Source organism: Portunus trituberculatus, chromosome 15, assembly GCF_017591435.1.
Source record: "Portunus trituberculatus isolate SZX2019 chromosome 15, ASM1759143v1, whole genome shotgun sequence".
In the NCBI taxonomy this organism is placed as follows: Eukaryota; Metazoa; Arthropoda; class Malacostraca; order Decapoda; family Portunidae; genus Portunus; species Portunus trituberculatus.
This window is the reverse complement of record NC_059269.1, coordinates 3,455,522-3,471,128: the sequence shown is the minus strand read 5'-3', so window position 1 is coordinate 3,471,128 and position 15,607 is coordinate 3,455,522. Positions and strand designations below refer to the sequence as shown.

The 15,607-nt window shown below is 42.0% G+C and overlaps 1 protein-coding gene across 4 annotated transcripts in view; it reads right to left on the bottom strand.

The window, feature by feature from the left end:
• The window catches only part of LOC123504311, a 123,083-nt gene extending 107,739 nt beyond the window's left edge, over positions 1-15,344 (bottom strand). For 2 of the 4 annotated variants that reach the window (XM_045254729.1, XM_045254731.1), the window contains exon 1: positions 12,181-15,344. In XM_045254729.1, coding sequence (XP_045110664.1) covers positions 12,181-14,733 — 2,553 coding nt within the window. In that variant the 5' untranslated portion in view covers positions 14,734-15,344. The remainder of the gene's footprint in view (positions 1-12,180) is intronic. The other 2 variants (XM_045254730.1, XM_045254732.1) reach the window with 1 other exon arrangement.
• Between the last annotated feature and the right edge of the window lie 263 nt (positions 15,345-15,607).

Here is a 15,607-nt window from a genome sequence, read left to right as displayed (position 1 = left end):
AAAAAAAAATCACAGTATTCTGAATGAATGTGAATTTCCTAGCTGTGTTACAGAAGACACAGGAAAACTTTGGAACTACGAGAATTAAAGATTGCGTGCTGCAGAATAAGATTAAATCAAGAGAAAATAAGAGCGAAAAATGTGAGATGTGCTGTGGAGAGTATTTAGTGTACGGAAGGCACGGTAAATTACGTAGTTTACCCTGTAGGCAGATAGCCAGAGACTCCTTTCATAACTATTAATACCCATGTTCATGTTGGGAAAACCGAGAATTATCAAGTTCTCTCTCTCTCTCTCTCTCTCTCTCTCTCTCTCTTTTTCCCTTGACATGATGATGAGGTGAGTAGCACGCGCCCGTACGGCTGCAAGCATATAAACATGTTTTCTCTTCTAGTGTTTGCACTCTACACCACACAGTCCCTTCAGGTGTGCTTCGTTGTCTGGTGGAAAGGGGGGTGGAGTAATCAAGCGAGGTGGGCAGTCAGTAAACATCTTACAGAAAGAAAATAATTGTTATATTTGGTGAAAAACAAAAATACATTTAAAGTGTGTGTGTGTGTGTGTGTGTGTGTGTGTGTGTGTGTGTGTGTGTGTGTGTGTGTGTGTGTGTGTGTGTGTGTGTGTGTGTGTGTGTGTGTGTGAGCTTATGTTTGTGTCTTATTTTTTGTGTTGTGTGTGTGTGTGTGTGTGTGTGTGTGTGTGTGTGTGTGTGTGTGTGTGTGTGTGTGTGTGTGTGTGTGTGTGTGTGTGTGTGTGTGTGTGTGTGTGTGTGTGTGTTTTCACACGAGTTATTTAGGGTACAGGAAAACTTTCATAACGATAACCTGCTTTCAGACATATATAGAAACTTTGTATTTTCTGGTCGTCGTAAAATCCTGCATCCGTGCAGCCACGCTGCTTCACATAGGAGAAACAAGTATATAGGGGAAATATCTTTGATTACGTTTCCTCCAGCTACCACGAAAGTAGAGAAGGTAAGGAAAAGTGAGAGAGCGTAGAGGCAGGTGGCCAGGGGAAGGGGAGTGTTTAATGGTGGAGAAGGGCAGGCGTGGGAGTTTCTCCAGACCGCACTCGGCGGCGGTGCACTCCCCGCCCCACTTTCTGCTCCATGGCCCCACTGACTCACATTGGCGTCATTGCCTCCTTACTGAAATTATATCCTGCACCTCCATTTCTTACCACGCTTGTCCATCATCGCGGCTTCCTGTTCAAGCATGTAATTCTTCATACCATCAGCATACTGTGCTACGTTTGTTCCTTCACAACTTTACCTTTTTTTTTTTTTTTTTTTTTTTTTTTTTTTTTTTTTGACGGATTTCTGATATCTTATTGTACGCTATCTATTGGAGAGCTTCAAGTCTTGAGTGGACATCCTGTATGTCTTCTCCCTCTTTCTCTCCCTCAATTCTCAATGGCGTCACCGTTCCCTTGCGTTCCTGAGGGGTGCGGGTGGTCGCTTTCCCTCAGTGCAAGGCCTATATAAGCTTCCGCCGGCTCATATTCCCCTTCAAGCCATTCTTAGCACCGATGGGGACTTCTGTCATTCTCAGGTACTAAGAAGCCTTGACTAAACATTACTTCTTTTGCGGATCTGGCGGATTACTCGAGTTGTAAAGCGGTTTATTAAGAAAAGAAACGCATGTTGTAAGACTTCTTCTGTGTTCCACCCGTGTCTCCAGTGTCTTTCTTTCAGCTTCAGCAGACATCAGTTTAAGCCACGTAGGAAGTCCAGTTGGTGCAGAAATTCACCAAGTCGAGCAGTAACGCAAACATGAGAGAGAGAAAGAAAGCTTGAGCCTACACACACACACACACACACACACAGAGAGAGAGAGAGAGAGAGAGAGAGAGAGAGAGAGAGAGAGAGAGAGAGAGAGAGAGAGAGATTATATAATGAATGAGGAAAAACGGAATATGAAACGAAACAAAATCAATACACCAGATAAAAAGAAGGAAAGAAGACAAGAGAATAGCAACACCGATAACATGAACTGCCTTTGGGACAGAAAACGAGGAAACGAGTGTTATTTTCTCCACGAGACAGTCTCCCCCCACCCCAACTCACCTACACACCTACACACACACACACACACATACACACGCTAGTGTAGTGGTTAGCACGCTCGACTCACAATCGAGAGGGCCGGGTTCGAGTCCCGGTAAGCGGCGAGACAAATGGGCAAGCCTCTTAATGTGTGGCCCCTGTTCACCTAGCAGTAAATAGGTACGGGATGTAACTCGAGGGGTTGTGGCCTCGCTTTCCCGGTGTGTGTTATGTGTTGATGTGGTCTCAGTCCTATCCGAAGATCGGTCTATGAGCACTGAGCTCGCTCCGTAATGGGGAAGACTGGCACACACACACACACACACACACACACACACACACACACACACACACACGCAATGATAACAACTCATCAATAAACACATTGAGTAACAAAAATAAGTTGGCAATTTTGATTCCTATTCTTTATTCCCAAGACTCATGATATTTGATAAGTCTTAATAATTATGGGGAAAAATTGTTTAGCAGTAAGTGTTAAGCTAAGTTAAGATGAGAGGTTGATGGCGTGTGATGGTAGTGGTGGCGGTGGTGAAGAGAAGGAAGAAGGTAGCAGCTGGGTGATCAGACATGCCAGACACACAGAATGGGGATATTTTAGGAAGACCTCTCCTTGATTAATTATAAAGGTTGCACAGAAGACACAGATTTACAATTCAGAAACGATGCGCATTGTCCATGTTACTGAGGCCGAAAATAAAGTGGTCCTATAATCTATACTACTACTACTACTACCACCACCACTACTACTACTACTACTACTACTACTACTACTACTACTACTACTACTACTACTACGTATGACTACTACTATTACTACTACTACGTATGACTACTACTGCTACTACTACTACTACTACTACTACTACTACTACTACTATTACAACAACAACAACAACAACAACAACAACAACAACAACAACAACTACTACTACTACTACTACTACTACTACTACTACTATTCCCTCCTACTACTACTATTGCTGCTGCTACTATTACTACTACATTGCTGCTACTGCTGCTATTACTGCTCATACTACTACTACTACCATTACTACTACTACTACTACTACTACTACTACTACTACTACTACTACAACAACAACAACAAAAAACAACAACAACAACAACAACAATAATATTATTACTACTACTACTACTACTACTACTACTACTACTACTGCTATTATTACTACTACTACTATTAGTAATAATAATACCACCACTACTACTACTACTACTACTACTACTACTACTGCTGCTACTACTGCTAATGATAATGATAATAATAATAATAATAATAATAATAATAATAATAATAATAATAATAATAACAATAATAATAATAATAATAATTAATTCATTTATGCTTATTTTTTACGTGTGTTAGTTGGTCAACAGTAACAAGACATGAAGAAGAAAAAGAAAAGAAAAGAGAAACAATAATGCAAAAGGAACTCTTAATAAATCATTCAAAGATCGTTAATGACACTTCCTGCTGTTGCTGCTACTACCGATGAGTGACAATACCAAGGTGACGGGAGGGAGAAAGATGAAGAGGGAGAGGGAGAGGGAGAGGGAGAGAGGGAGGGACGTCAGGAGCAAGGTGTGCTGTGGGCCACGGCTGGCAACGTCTGGCCTGTGATTCATCCACTGTATTTACTCCTCGCTTCGTCGCGCATTTCTAAATACAACACTGACACCACTGTATGGCGAATGCACAACGCCGGCTCTAGGGCGTCCTGCATGTTGGGGCGTGTGGTGGCGCCCCCATTCACGATTACAGCGCCAGAGGTCATTGTGAGCTGTAAGGTTCTTCATTCTTTGGCTTGTTATTTATTTATTCATTTATTTACTTATCCTTATTCATTCATTACTATTATCATCATTATCATTGTTCTTCTTCTTCTTATTATTATTATTATTATTATTATTATTATTATCATTACTATTATTATTATTACTATTACTATTATTATTATAATAACTTATTTATTCATTATCTATTATTTATTTATCTCTTTATTTATATATTTACTTTTTGTTCGAAGGAGGCGGTCTGTTTTAGCGTACAATTCCTATAGGTTAAAAATGCTATCACGCTTTATTTCTATTTTCTAGATTTACATTGGATCTCGTGAATGACTAATGCTCGCCAGTCACATTCCGTCGTCATGGAGTAGCGTGGCTTTCCAGGCGAGAGGTATGGGCTAGGATCGACACGTGGCGGATATACATAAGTACTTCCCTGGGAGTAGTTGAAGTCTACGTGGTAGTGACAAAAATAGTTAAGTAGATATATAGATAAACAAGTAAATGAATAAAAAAATAAATGAAGAAATGTTTCTAGCAAACTATATATGTTTGAAGAAATTGTGTAGTTCTCTGCTCTATAGCGGGTCTTGGCGTATGTCATATTCACTAAAGTATATAATAATTTAATGTCCATTGCCTTTATATATCACACCAAGTTTCTTCCTCTTTTCTTTGCTCTAAGATTGTCTAGTATTATCATCCCTGTGGACGTAATATATATAAAAAGATGATAGATTTTCCGGGAGGTACCTCCATTATTGTACTACGACAAACCACCTAATACCGTTGAGACACACACTTAGCGGGTACTTGTATCGCCACAAACCATTCCAACCCAGCACTCGATGCAACGCCAACCTGAAGAAGTGGAACGGCGGACGCTTTCACCCACCACGAAAGAGAAAAAGATTATAGGGATCACGGTCGCTTCTACAGAGAGATGATTATATAATGGAAAAATTCTTTCTTTTTCTTCAGGTTCGGTCATCACTGGTCCTGTGGTCTTGCGTCACTTTTAAGCACCTTTTTACCAAGTGAGCTCACTGCCACAGCCCTAATGACTATCTTTACATCACAAGAAATCTAAAGAAAAAAAAGAAGAAAAAGAAAAAAAAAAATTCCTTAAGGTTATGGTCAATTAAGTAACTCCATTATTTCGAGAAAGTACAAGTATAGAAATATTTCGATATCAGTGTAGTGCGCTGTCACAGCAAAGAAGACGAGAATGATGGTGATGGTTATTGTGAAGAAGAAGAAGAAGAAGAAGAAGAAGAAGAAGAAGAAGAAGAAGAAGAAGAAGAAGAAGAAGAAGAAGAAGAAGAAGAAGAAGAAGAAGAAGAAGAAGAAGAAGAAGAAGAAGAAGAAGAAGAAGAAGAAGAAGAAGAAGAGAGAGAGAGAGAGAGAGAGAGAGAGAGAGAGAGAGAGAGAGAGAGAGAGTTTGTGCTAGCAAATTTGTTTTCAAATAAAGAACTGAATATACAATGGGCAACAAGAGAGATGCTGTAGCGATTGCATGTTTCTGCAGAGTCCTGGGTTTGTTTATTCGAATAAGATGGAGATAAAGAAAGGCAAAGCAATAATAAATGAATAATGCAATAAAGCACCACCGATGAAAATAATAGAATAAAATAGATAAGTAAAAAAAATCAGCTGGACTCAAGTCGTCATTGATATAAAAGTTGATAGGAATAAATTGATTTTTAAGAATGAAATCGTCAGCACAAACATTTTTCATTCCACTCGGCCCACGAGGAACACTCAGCACTGTGCGTTTCTGGACGAACGTTAGAATTTTCTTTTCGATAAAGATATCCAAGGAATGGGCCGTCTACTGATCTGGAGCCAAGCCAAGATCGAAGTTAAGACTGGTAAAGAATAACTGTATTTGAGCGTCGTCTGGGATGAACATAGCAATAGCAGACAAAGAAGCAGAGTAACCATGGTTGAATTTCATAAATGCCAGTCGTCTCTACATCCGCATTCTTAAACATTTCGGCGTCTTATCACTACATTTAGCAAACTATAGTTGAAATTACTTGGGCTTTCAATATTGTTTCCGCGATTTTAGTCATAGTATAGCAATGATGGCCTTTAATTATAAAAAAAAAAGTGAGAAAAAGAGTAATAATGTACATGTTTGAGAGTCATATTTTCATTTATGTGACATATCAGTGTAGGTTCTGTGATCGGTGCATATAAAGAACAAAGCTTCCAAGACTGTCACTGCCCTCTCATCAAGTCCAAGCTGTCTTTTACGTCTGTGGTCATTCAGAACATAATACAAAAATGAGGAAGAAGCTGTAATAAGCCATAAAAGGATACTCAGGATTCCCTAATGATTCTACATTTCATACTACCAGCGTGATTGCTGAGTCTGTCATCCACCACTGTGATCTTCCCAAACTTCATTAAGCTTGAAACCGTTACTTCTGTTTCTTTATCCTTCATATGATCAACTCAGAGGATCTTATTTTGCTACACCTTTGAAAGTAATCCCTATGACGCGCAGTGTTTAAGCTGACGTGCTCTGGATTCTTAAAAATAGCAAAAGAATGATTTCATTATATCATTCATCTTTCCCGTCGAATAAAACGAGTCATACTGTGTTTTCCTTCCTTTGCCATTAATCTTTTTTTTCCGTTACAACCACCACGAGTCTATAGCAGCGCAGTAGCTGGGACGGAAATGACTAAAAGCAGGCATTCTCGGTTGCTTTGTTATGTGAAGACGAAGGAAGGAAAATTGTTCCTTGAGTTTATTCGGTTATTCTGTGATTCAGTAATTCTCTTAATATACCGTTGAGTGAGGCAAATTCTGAAGTACGTGTATGTACAGTACGTGAGAATACAGAATCGTAAGGTTACAGTAAAACCTGAGACGATTATTAAGATCTAGTGGATGTTATAAGAGTTTTCAAAGATGTTTTATGATTCATGCAACAGGTTAACGAGAATTCCGCACATATGAGAACAATCTGACTAACAATTTCTGTAACATTCATGAAAATTTTATTTCAGTATGTACGAGGTCGCTTTTTTCTTCTTTTGAAAAATATATTGCAAAGTTCAGTAGCAAAGATGTGGTAGACATGCCCTTCGTCTTGTCTGTATCTTCCTCAACTCTTAAAAAAAAAAAAAAAGAAGAAAGCAGATACAAGACAGGAAACACACTTGCCACATCAAGTTGCTACTAAACTATGCAATAAACTTAACCTTTAACAACACCACAGAGATCTTCCTTTTGGCATATACAAGGTTATTTTCTATTCTTATCTTTTTCACCACTATTTGACACATATTTCATGAATTAGTAATCACTCTTAAACATCAATCTTGATTCTGAAACCATTTCCAAACGTTTTACTGCCTAGATATTGCACAATGCATTTCTTTTACTTTCTTTTTTGAATGTGTTTATAAAGATTCCATACCTTGCTTTTACTGCTGTGAATTTTTGCATATCGAAGTGAAAGGGTTAAGAGAACAATATAAGAAATACAAATTTTCAAATGCCACTTGATTACTATTCTTTGAATTTAACCACCAATAACATCACAGAATCACACAGCTGTCTTAAAGTAGTGTCTTTACGTAGTACACGTAACATGGAGACGGTACATTCACTACTACATACTAGTACTGTGCCAAGCTCCGCCCAGTGCTAATCCCACACGCACTGCCGATCAATCTTCTTTGCACACTGCGCGAGAATGTTGGGGGGATGTGAAGTTATTTTGTGCACGGAGGTAAAGTGAAGACGCAACCTTCTCTAGAGGCTATATACTCATACTAAACACACACCCTTACTTATTCTTTATTGTTTTTTTCTTTCTCTCTCTATCTACCTAAAAAGATGTCCTTGTATTTTCCACCGTAGAGAGAGAGAGAGAGAGAGAGAGAGAGAGAGAGAGAGAGAGAGAGAGAGAGAGAGAGAGAGAGAGAGAGAGAGAGAGAGAGAGAGAGAGAGAGAGAGAGAGAGAGAGAGAGAGAGAGAGAGAGAGAGAGAGAGAGAGAGAGAGAGAGAGAGAGAGAGAGAGAGAGAGAGAGAGAGAGAGAGAGAGAGAGAGAGAGAGAGAGAGAGAGAGAGAGAGAGAGAGAGAGAGAGAGAGAGAGAGAGAGAGAGAGAGAGAGAGAGAGAGAGAGAGAGAGAGAGAGAGAGAGAGAGAGAGAGAGAGAGAGAGAGAGAGAGAGAGAGAGAGAGAGAGAGAGAGAGAGAGAGAGAGAGAGAGAGAGAGAGAGAGAGAGAGAGAGAGAGAGAGAGAGAGAGAGAGAGAGAGAGAGAGAGAGAGAGAGAGAGAGAGAGAGAGAGAGAGAGAGAGAGAGAGAGAGAGAGAGAGAGAGAGAGAGAGAGAGAGAGAGAGAGAGAGAGAGAGAGAGAGAGAGAGAGAGAGAGAGAGAGAGAGAGAGAGAGAGAGAGAGAGAGAGAGAGAGAGAGAGAGAGAGAGAGAGAGAGAGAGAGAGAGAGAGAGAGAGAGAGAGAGAGAGAGAGAGAGAGAGAGAGAGAGAGAGAGAGAGAGAGAGAGAGAGAGAGAGAGAGAGAGAGAGAGAGAGAGAGAGAGAGAGAGAGAGAGAGAGAGAGAGAGAGAGAGAGAGAGAGAGAGAGAGAGAGAGAGAGAGAGAGAGAGAGAGAGAGAGAGAGAGAGAGAGAGAGAGAGAGAGAGAGAGAGAGAGAGAGAGAGAGAGAGAGAAATTACATTGATCGAAAATGTATTCTGGCAGGTAAGTACCTTTTTATTAAGAAAAATTGTCTTAGATTACAAAGAAAATATCAAATTACAGCTGTAAGCAAACATAGTACCTGAAGTATTGTGTAAGCTATATGAAGTTGCTGCTCGTAATGTAGTAGTAGTAGTAGTAGTAGTAGTAGTAGTATTGGTGGTGGTGGTTGTGGTGGTAGTGGTGGTGGTGGTGGTATCATAACAATCAGTGATAAGTTATTGTTGTTATCAATGAAATGTAACTTAAGAGGTAAAAAATAATAACAACATTAGGAAAAAGCAGCAAACCACGAGCTGCTAGGTATTGTTGGAGGAACGCGTCATCGCCAAAACAAACCCGCTGTTGGTGGGGCGACCTTCCTGCTGCCAGAGGAAGGAACAACAGTCGACCGCCTCCCACCGGGATTGTCAGAGCACATCTTGAGCCGCCAGCCAACGACAACATGCAGGGAGCGCCTAGGAGGGGGCCTCACGAGGGGTTCGCTGGTAGGAATAAATCTTTAAAATCTACTGCTGCCGCTGTTTTATTTGTAATTTCCACCATACAGTTTTGGGGATGAGATAAGGTGCGGTGCGGCCCTGGCCAGGCAGGAGGGCGAGGGTGAATGTGTGACGCCAACTTGGCACTGGCGGAGCGCTCAAGACTTCCGTGTACCGGTGGTTGGCCCTCCCACGACACATCACTCCCGACTTACATTTTACACCCATGGCCGCTGACTACGCTCTGCCGACTGAGATTGGCGAGATAAAGAGTCAGCCAGACAGCGGTGTCTGCGTGTGCACGGCGATGCTTCGTACATCAATGAAACCGAGTTGTGAGACACAAAATAACTATTGTCTATTTCCGTCTGGCACAAGCGAGAAATAGACCTGAAACTGGTTGGCAGCTACGTTAATAGACGTAACTCTGATCTCCGTGGAGCCCCGATGTTTCCACAGACTATTTTTGAATTGCGGCGTAATGAACAGCGTAGTGGATAACACACAGGGTTTGGAAGATGATTGCTCGGAACTTTTACATTGTGTTAGTATCTTCATTCATTCGAATAGTGATTCCCATGTCATTAGGAAAATGCCAAGTGATCAGTTTGGTGTGTGATTTTCATCACTCACTGTGTCTCTAATGAAAAATAGAATAGAAAATAACAACTCATATCATGTTACTAGTGCCACTGAGCGCTGATCATATTTTTCTTTCTGCAGCAAAACCTTTAGGGTTCATGTGAGAAAGAATCCAACGAGGGTCGCTTTTTGCTTCAGAACCACCGACCAGCACCACCATGTCAACTTGGCGCACGGACTCCTCTATTACTCTTCAGTGGGTGCAGTTTTGGTGACGTGGGTATGTTAGAATATACATTGAAAACATGAGGGTAATCAAAATAATATAATTGAACATAGACAGCTAACATGAATAAACATTGAAAAAAACAGATGCGTTCCCTCTTTCTTTTTTCGAGGCGCTGCCTTCCTCTACGCAGTGGTAAACATGTTACTGGTCGGCACAGGTGGTCCAATTCACATCCGGACAGGCATAGGGACAAACAATAAAAGTAAAATATCATATCTATAGACTGCTTCCCAGATTCATCATTCCAATATAGTGTTCGTATATAGCATTTTTTTTTTTTTTTTTAATAATTTTGATCCCCCACCCCGAACCGCAAAAAAAAAAAAAAAGTGTACGAGATATAATAAAACCATATTGATTGAATAAACTTTCTGATTCACGAATTTTCTTGTTTTCTACAACCTACTTAACCTATCTGTCCGAACTCCACGGTGTTGGTCTGATAACAAACATGTCTGATGCAGTGAGTGTTTCGGGATTGGACGGACCTGGGGCCCTCGGGGTGTCAGCTTCATTGCTTGCCAAGACCTGCCGCATCCCACGTGGTCGCTTCCTCAACGCTATTTTAGTCGTGATTTTGGATGCCTCCTATCGAAATTTAATCATTAGTTACGTATTTTCATGAACATACACAAAAAATGTCAATCTAAGATTATGTCGTAAGAATAAGAACTTGAGGGATGCCTCAACACCACTGGTCTTGTCGGTTGTGATGGATGCGCCTGCAGTGTGACAGGGATGAAGGGACGTGGCACAACATGTATACTCCTTTCCAATAATGTAATAATATATATATATATATATATATATATATATATATATATATATATATATATATATATATATATATATATATATATATATATATATATATATATATATATATATATATATATATATATATATATATATATATATATATATATATATATATATATATATATATATATATATATATATATATATATATATATATATATATATATATATATATATATATATATATATATATATATATATATATATATATATATATATATATATATATATATATATATATATATATATATATATATATATATATATTGAAAATGTCGTTCCTTATAATGTGGATAGTGAAAATACTCACGGCAGAGTAATAAGAAAGACCACTGAGAGACAGAGAGAGAGAGAGAGAGAGAGAGAGAGAGAGAGAGAGAGAGAGAGAGAGAGAGAGAGAGAGAGAGAGAGAGAGAGGAAGGGGAGAGAGAAATAGAAGAGAGGGAAGGGAAGGCAGGCTGAGCTATGTTGAGGTACGAGCGACTTGCTTCCCTCCGTGAGACAGCCTTTCTTTTTCACATTTTTTACACAAAGATCAGTTTCCCTGGCATTCGTGCTAATCAATGACTTGCTCACTTGCTTCCTGGTGAACTGAGAAGAGTTAGCACTTTTGTAACTATAGTGTGTTTGGAGTTGCGCGTAACTTAATAAGGGGTCTCGTTCCATACCCCCTCTCCCCTCCGAGGCGCGACTCAGGATGGATTAGTTCCACCTTCACCTTCTCTTTCAAGGGCATGTGAAATTAAATGTGTGGCTGAAGATGTATTTAAACACTTGTGCGTAAGATAATGTGTCATGCTTTCTTGATAACATATGATCAGGTATTACAACTACCTAGTACTAGTTTTTATTGTAATAAATAAGAATATGGCGCTAATGCATAATAGCACTTACAAACCACATAGTCTACTTGATGCAAGAGGATAGTAAAAAAAAGAATAAAAGGAAAAAGACTACTCAAAGGAGCAGTTCTAGAAAGACAACATCGAGCTTCGTACTCAATATGCAATAATAATTGTAAGAAATAAACAAACAAAAAAAAAAAAAAAAAAAAATAGAACAGGATAATAAAATACTTGATACTCGTGTACTGCTCCTGTAAGAAGTCTCGTTTCACAAAATTATATACTTATGATTGTGGAACTCAAAGCTGGAAAGCTCGAGTCGTTGATTTTACCTTGCGTCTTTGTCTTAGCCGTACAGCTTTGAACACTCTCCTGGGACGTGTCTGATGGAGCGAGCAGCGTGTAAGGACATCAAACTGTTATTAGTCATACGCTCCACACGAGTGGTATTCTTGTGGATCTTAACAAAAGTAAAAGGGAAAAAAAAAGTCTTACATTTACGTTCTATATGTCGACAAGGAGTACTTGATTCCTGCAGCAGGTGGGTGATGAAGGGTCGAGTTGTACTTACCGATTTGTGAAAAATGACCCGTTGGATCCAGGATGTGTCCGTGATGGTGTCATGCATGCGGTGAGCGTAGGGCCGCGCCAGGGTGCCCATCTTGTTAATGACCGAGGCGGCACGCGTGGACTTTGAATTGATGAGCACCCTGAGCGCCGTGACCACATTCAGAGCGTTGGCATACACCGTTGCTGATCTCTTGCTCACTTTGCCCGGGGACTCTCCTCCCGCCTTGTGCTGCCTGAGGGCGCGCGTAAGGGAGGCATAGCGAGGGTCGTTCTCATCGTCAAGAGCGATCACAAACTCGTCCTGAGAATAATCAGGCACGTCGGCGTATACTGTCTCGGCGTTGTCTTCGTTGTCATCCACATATCGCAGTTCGTCCATGCTAACCCCACTGGGCACTAGCGCCTGCTCTGCCTCCAAAGCCGCGTTTTCATCCACTTCTTCCACCCGCCGCAGGTTCTTGGGCACGTCATACGTCGCCAATAATTTTGCCAAGACCTCTTTCTTTGATTTGTAGTCAGCAGCTTCATCAGGAGGGAGATGGTGACTGGCAGCCTCCAGCTCTTGAGCTAGCTCCTCCACCAGCTGGGAGAGTTTAGAGCGATCAGCACTCTCGGTGTTACTTTCAATGAAGGAGTTTTCTCGTTGGATAGAGGGCTGCGATACTGGGACTTTAGGAACACACTCACTCTTCTCTTTGGTTTCACTTTGTAACGTGCTAGTCGAGGGTTCTTGATCTGGATTGGTCTTCGGACTCGAAACTGCGGCCGCGGTGCTCGAGGCGGGTGGCTCGGGACCTGAGGCAAGCGGAGGTGAGGACAGGGTGGCGGCAGCCACTGGCGGCGCTGCGTAGCCCGGGTTGCTGATGGTGATGATGGCGGGAACACTAGGAGTAATTTCCCCAACACGAACGGTCACTTTGCCATAATCGGATGAGGCGTGACTGTAAAAGGATTCCCGCCTCAACAGAGCCTCCTCCCTCGGCGTCAGAGGCAGCGGTGTGTTATATATGTGTTCCTTTACCTTGCCCGGGGTAAGTTCTTTAGGCAAACTACCAGAATTCTTTTTGACTGTGCTGTAGACTGGTTCTCGCGGCAATGTGTTGCTTCGAATTTCTCTTGGCTTGACTTGACTATATGCAAGGTCCACCTTTTTATCTGGGAACGACACCTTCGGTTCCATCGGGACAAACGCGGCAGTGGACCCTGAAGGGTAGGAGGGGACACCAGCTACAGACACACCGGCGGGGCTATACATTGGCTCGGGCTTCACCACGTCGCTGCCACCCATGTCATGGCAAGTGTTCTTCCCCGTGCTGGGCTCAATCGGCTGAAAACTAGTCTCTGCCGTAAGTTTGGGTTTGATTCTAGCGTAAATGGGTTCTTTCGTTGCGCTTTTCTTAGAATAAATTGGTTCTTTCGATGTGTTTTTCTTTGAGTAAATTGGTTCTTTGGAAGGATCCTTCTTCCTCATGATCCTGCTGTACAGACTCTCTTTTTTGGTCTTTTTGTCTTGAACCACCGCGGTGGCTGCCACCTGACTGGGCTCCGTTTGCTCCACATGGCTTGCCGCCGGATATGTGGTGGTAGTTTGTGAAGTTGATGCAACATTTGTGACGGTAGAACAGATGGAGGCTTCAGTTTTAGATTCGATGGATATAGATGTGTGGATGTATTCAGAAGTGTCACGTTTGAGACTACTAAACGCTGATTTGGTGTGTGATTCTGGTATCACTGAAGTAAAGGCAGATTTATTATTTTCAGCATTTTCTGATATCCTTAACGGTGATTTCAGAAGTACACTGTCACATTTTCCCTCTGAGAGCGTGACGTCAGAGTCAGAGAAGTATCCCGAGGTGAGGCTCTCTGTCCTGCAAGCGGCGGGAGAATCAAACGTGTCGCCTGGACTCGTTTTCTCTCCTTCCTCTCTCAGGCTAACCTCCTCCGCTGCCACGAGAGTCTCTTCACTCTTACTTCGTCCTGGACTGCAAGGCGTCGGCCTGTCATCCTCAGCCTTAGCTTCTGTCTCCTGCTGGGTACCATCCACAGACGTGGCACCCTTGCCTACAGATTCAGCAGGGTTTTTTGGCTCTACGTTCATTCCTTCACTCAGTTCACTCATTTTTTCCACTTCTTTCATTACTTCAGACATGAGGCTGTCGCCATGTATGGTTGGTGTCGAGCGCTTTAGTGGCGTAGGATCAACAGTGAGCCCTGGGGAAGCCTCCATTTCATTCTGTGGAGAAGTTTTGGATTCTGCAACTGCACCGGCGAGGTCCTCGACTGGTAACCACTCCTCGGAAAGAGTCTCGTCCAAGTCGACTTCACAGTAACTGGTCGGCCGAGAGCTTGATCCTGCACTGGCAGACACTTCGAATGCACTACTCGGCCTGTCCTCGACCCTTGAAGTCTTGAGAGATCCAGGAATGTCCCCAGTGGACGCAGGGACGTTCCCGAGGTGTTCACTCTGTCGTTGCTGTGACTTAGACCTTCGTGACGGTGAAAGCTTGTCCACTGACACGCTTAAGCGGTTCTTTATATTTCGCAATCTATCCATTCTAGATAAACTTACTCTAGTGGAGAGCCCGTGTTCAGTGAGAGTCTGGCGACACCTTCATGACCTTAAGATGACAGCACAGCATCCGCCAGCTGATATTCCTTTACATTATCATACCAAACTTAAAGATGACGATGACAGTATATCCAATGTTCACACGATCGGCTTGATGTTAATTACGCTTCCCTTAAGCGCACTTTCGGTGATTCTCGATGTTTAATTCGCGAGAAACAATGGGGAACTTCAAGGGTTGCAGCTCACGTTGCCTCACTTCCCGGTTTAGGTCCTCGCTGGCCTTCTTCCAGAGCTCAGTGATCGTTTTAGTATATAATCAGTAATTCCCTGCTTTTATTCAATTAATATCAAATGAAGTAAGAAAATATATCAATATATGTTGAAATAACGCAATGTTCCTTTCATTAACTTGCACCCAGAAAACTTTTCCGCTTCTTCCTTCTCTTCAAAGAGGCAATTAATTTCATTTATAACACATCTCTCGCTCGGCACAAACGCGGTCGGGAGACAACAGTACAGCACGCCTGAGGCCTAAAGGGAAGGCGGCAGCTGCCCCGTGCCTCCACTCACAGCTCTACTCGACAACTAAGTCTTCTGGCTCGCGATGCCAGCCTCTCAGGTGCGAGGAGGGGAGGCCTGGGGCTTGAGGCGAGCCAAACCTGGCACGGCTGCCAGAGGGTAACTACTCCATCTCACTTGCGGCATTGCTTCGTGATAAAGAGAGGGAAAAATGTTATGAATGACAATAAATTCAAATAACACGAGTTCCAAATGTGTCATGTGTTGCAGCTCGCCCTTCCTGCAAGACTGTCGCGGCCTGCTGAACACGTCCGCTCCCCATCCCCACGCTGCTCACTGA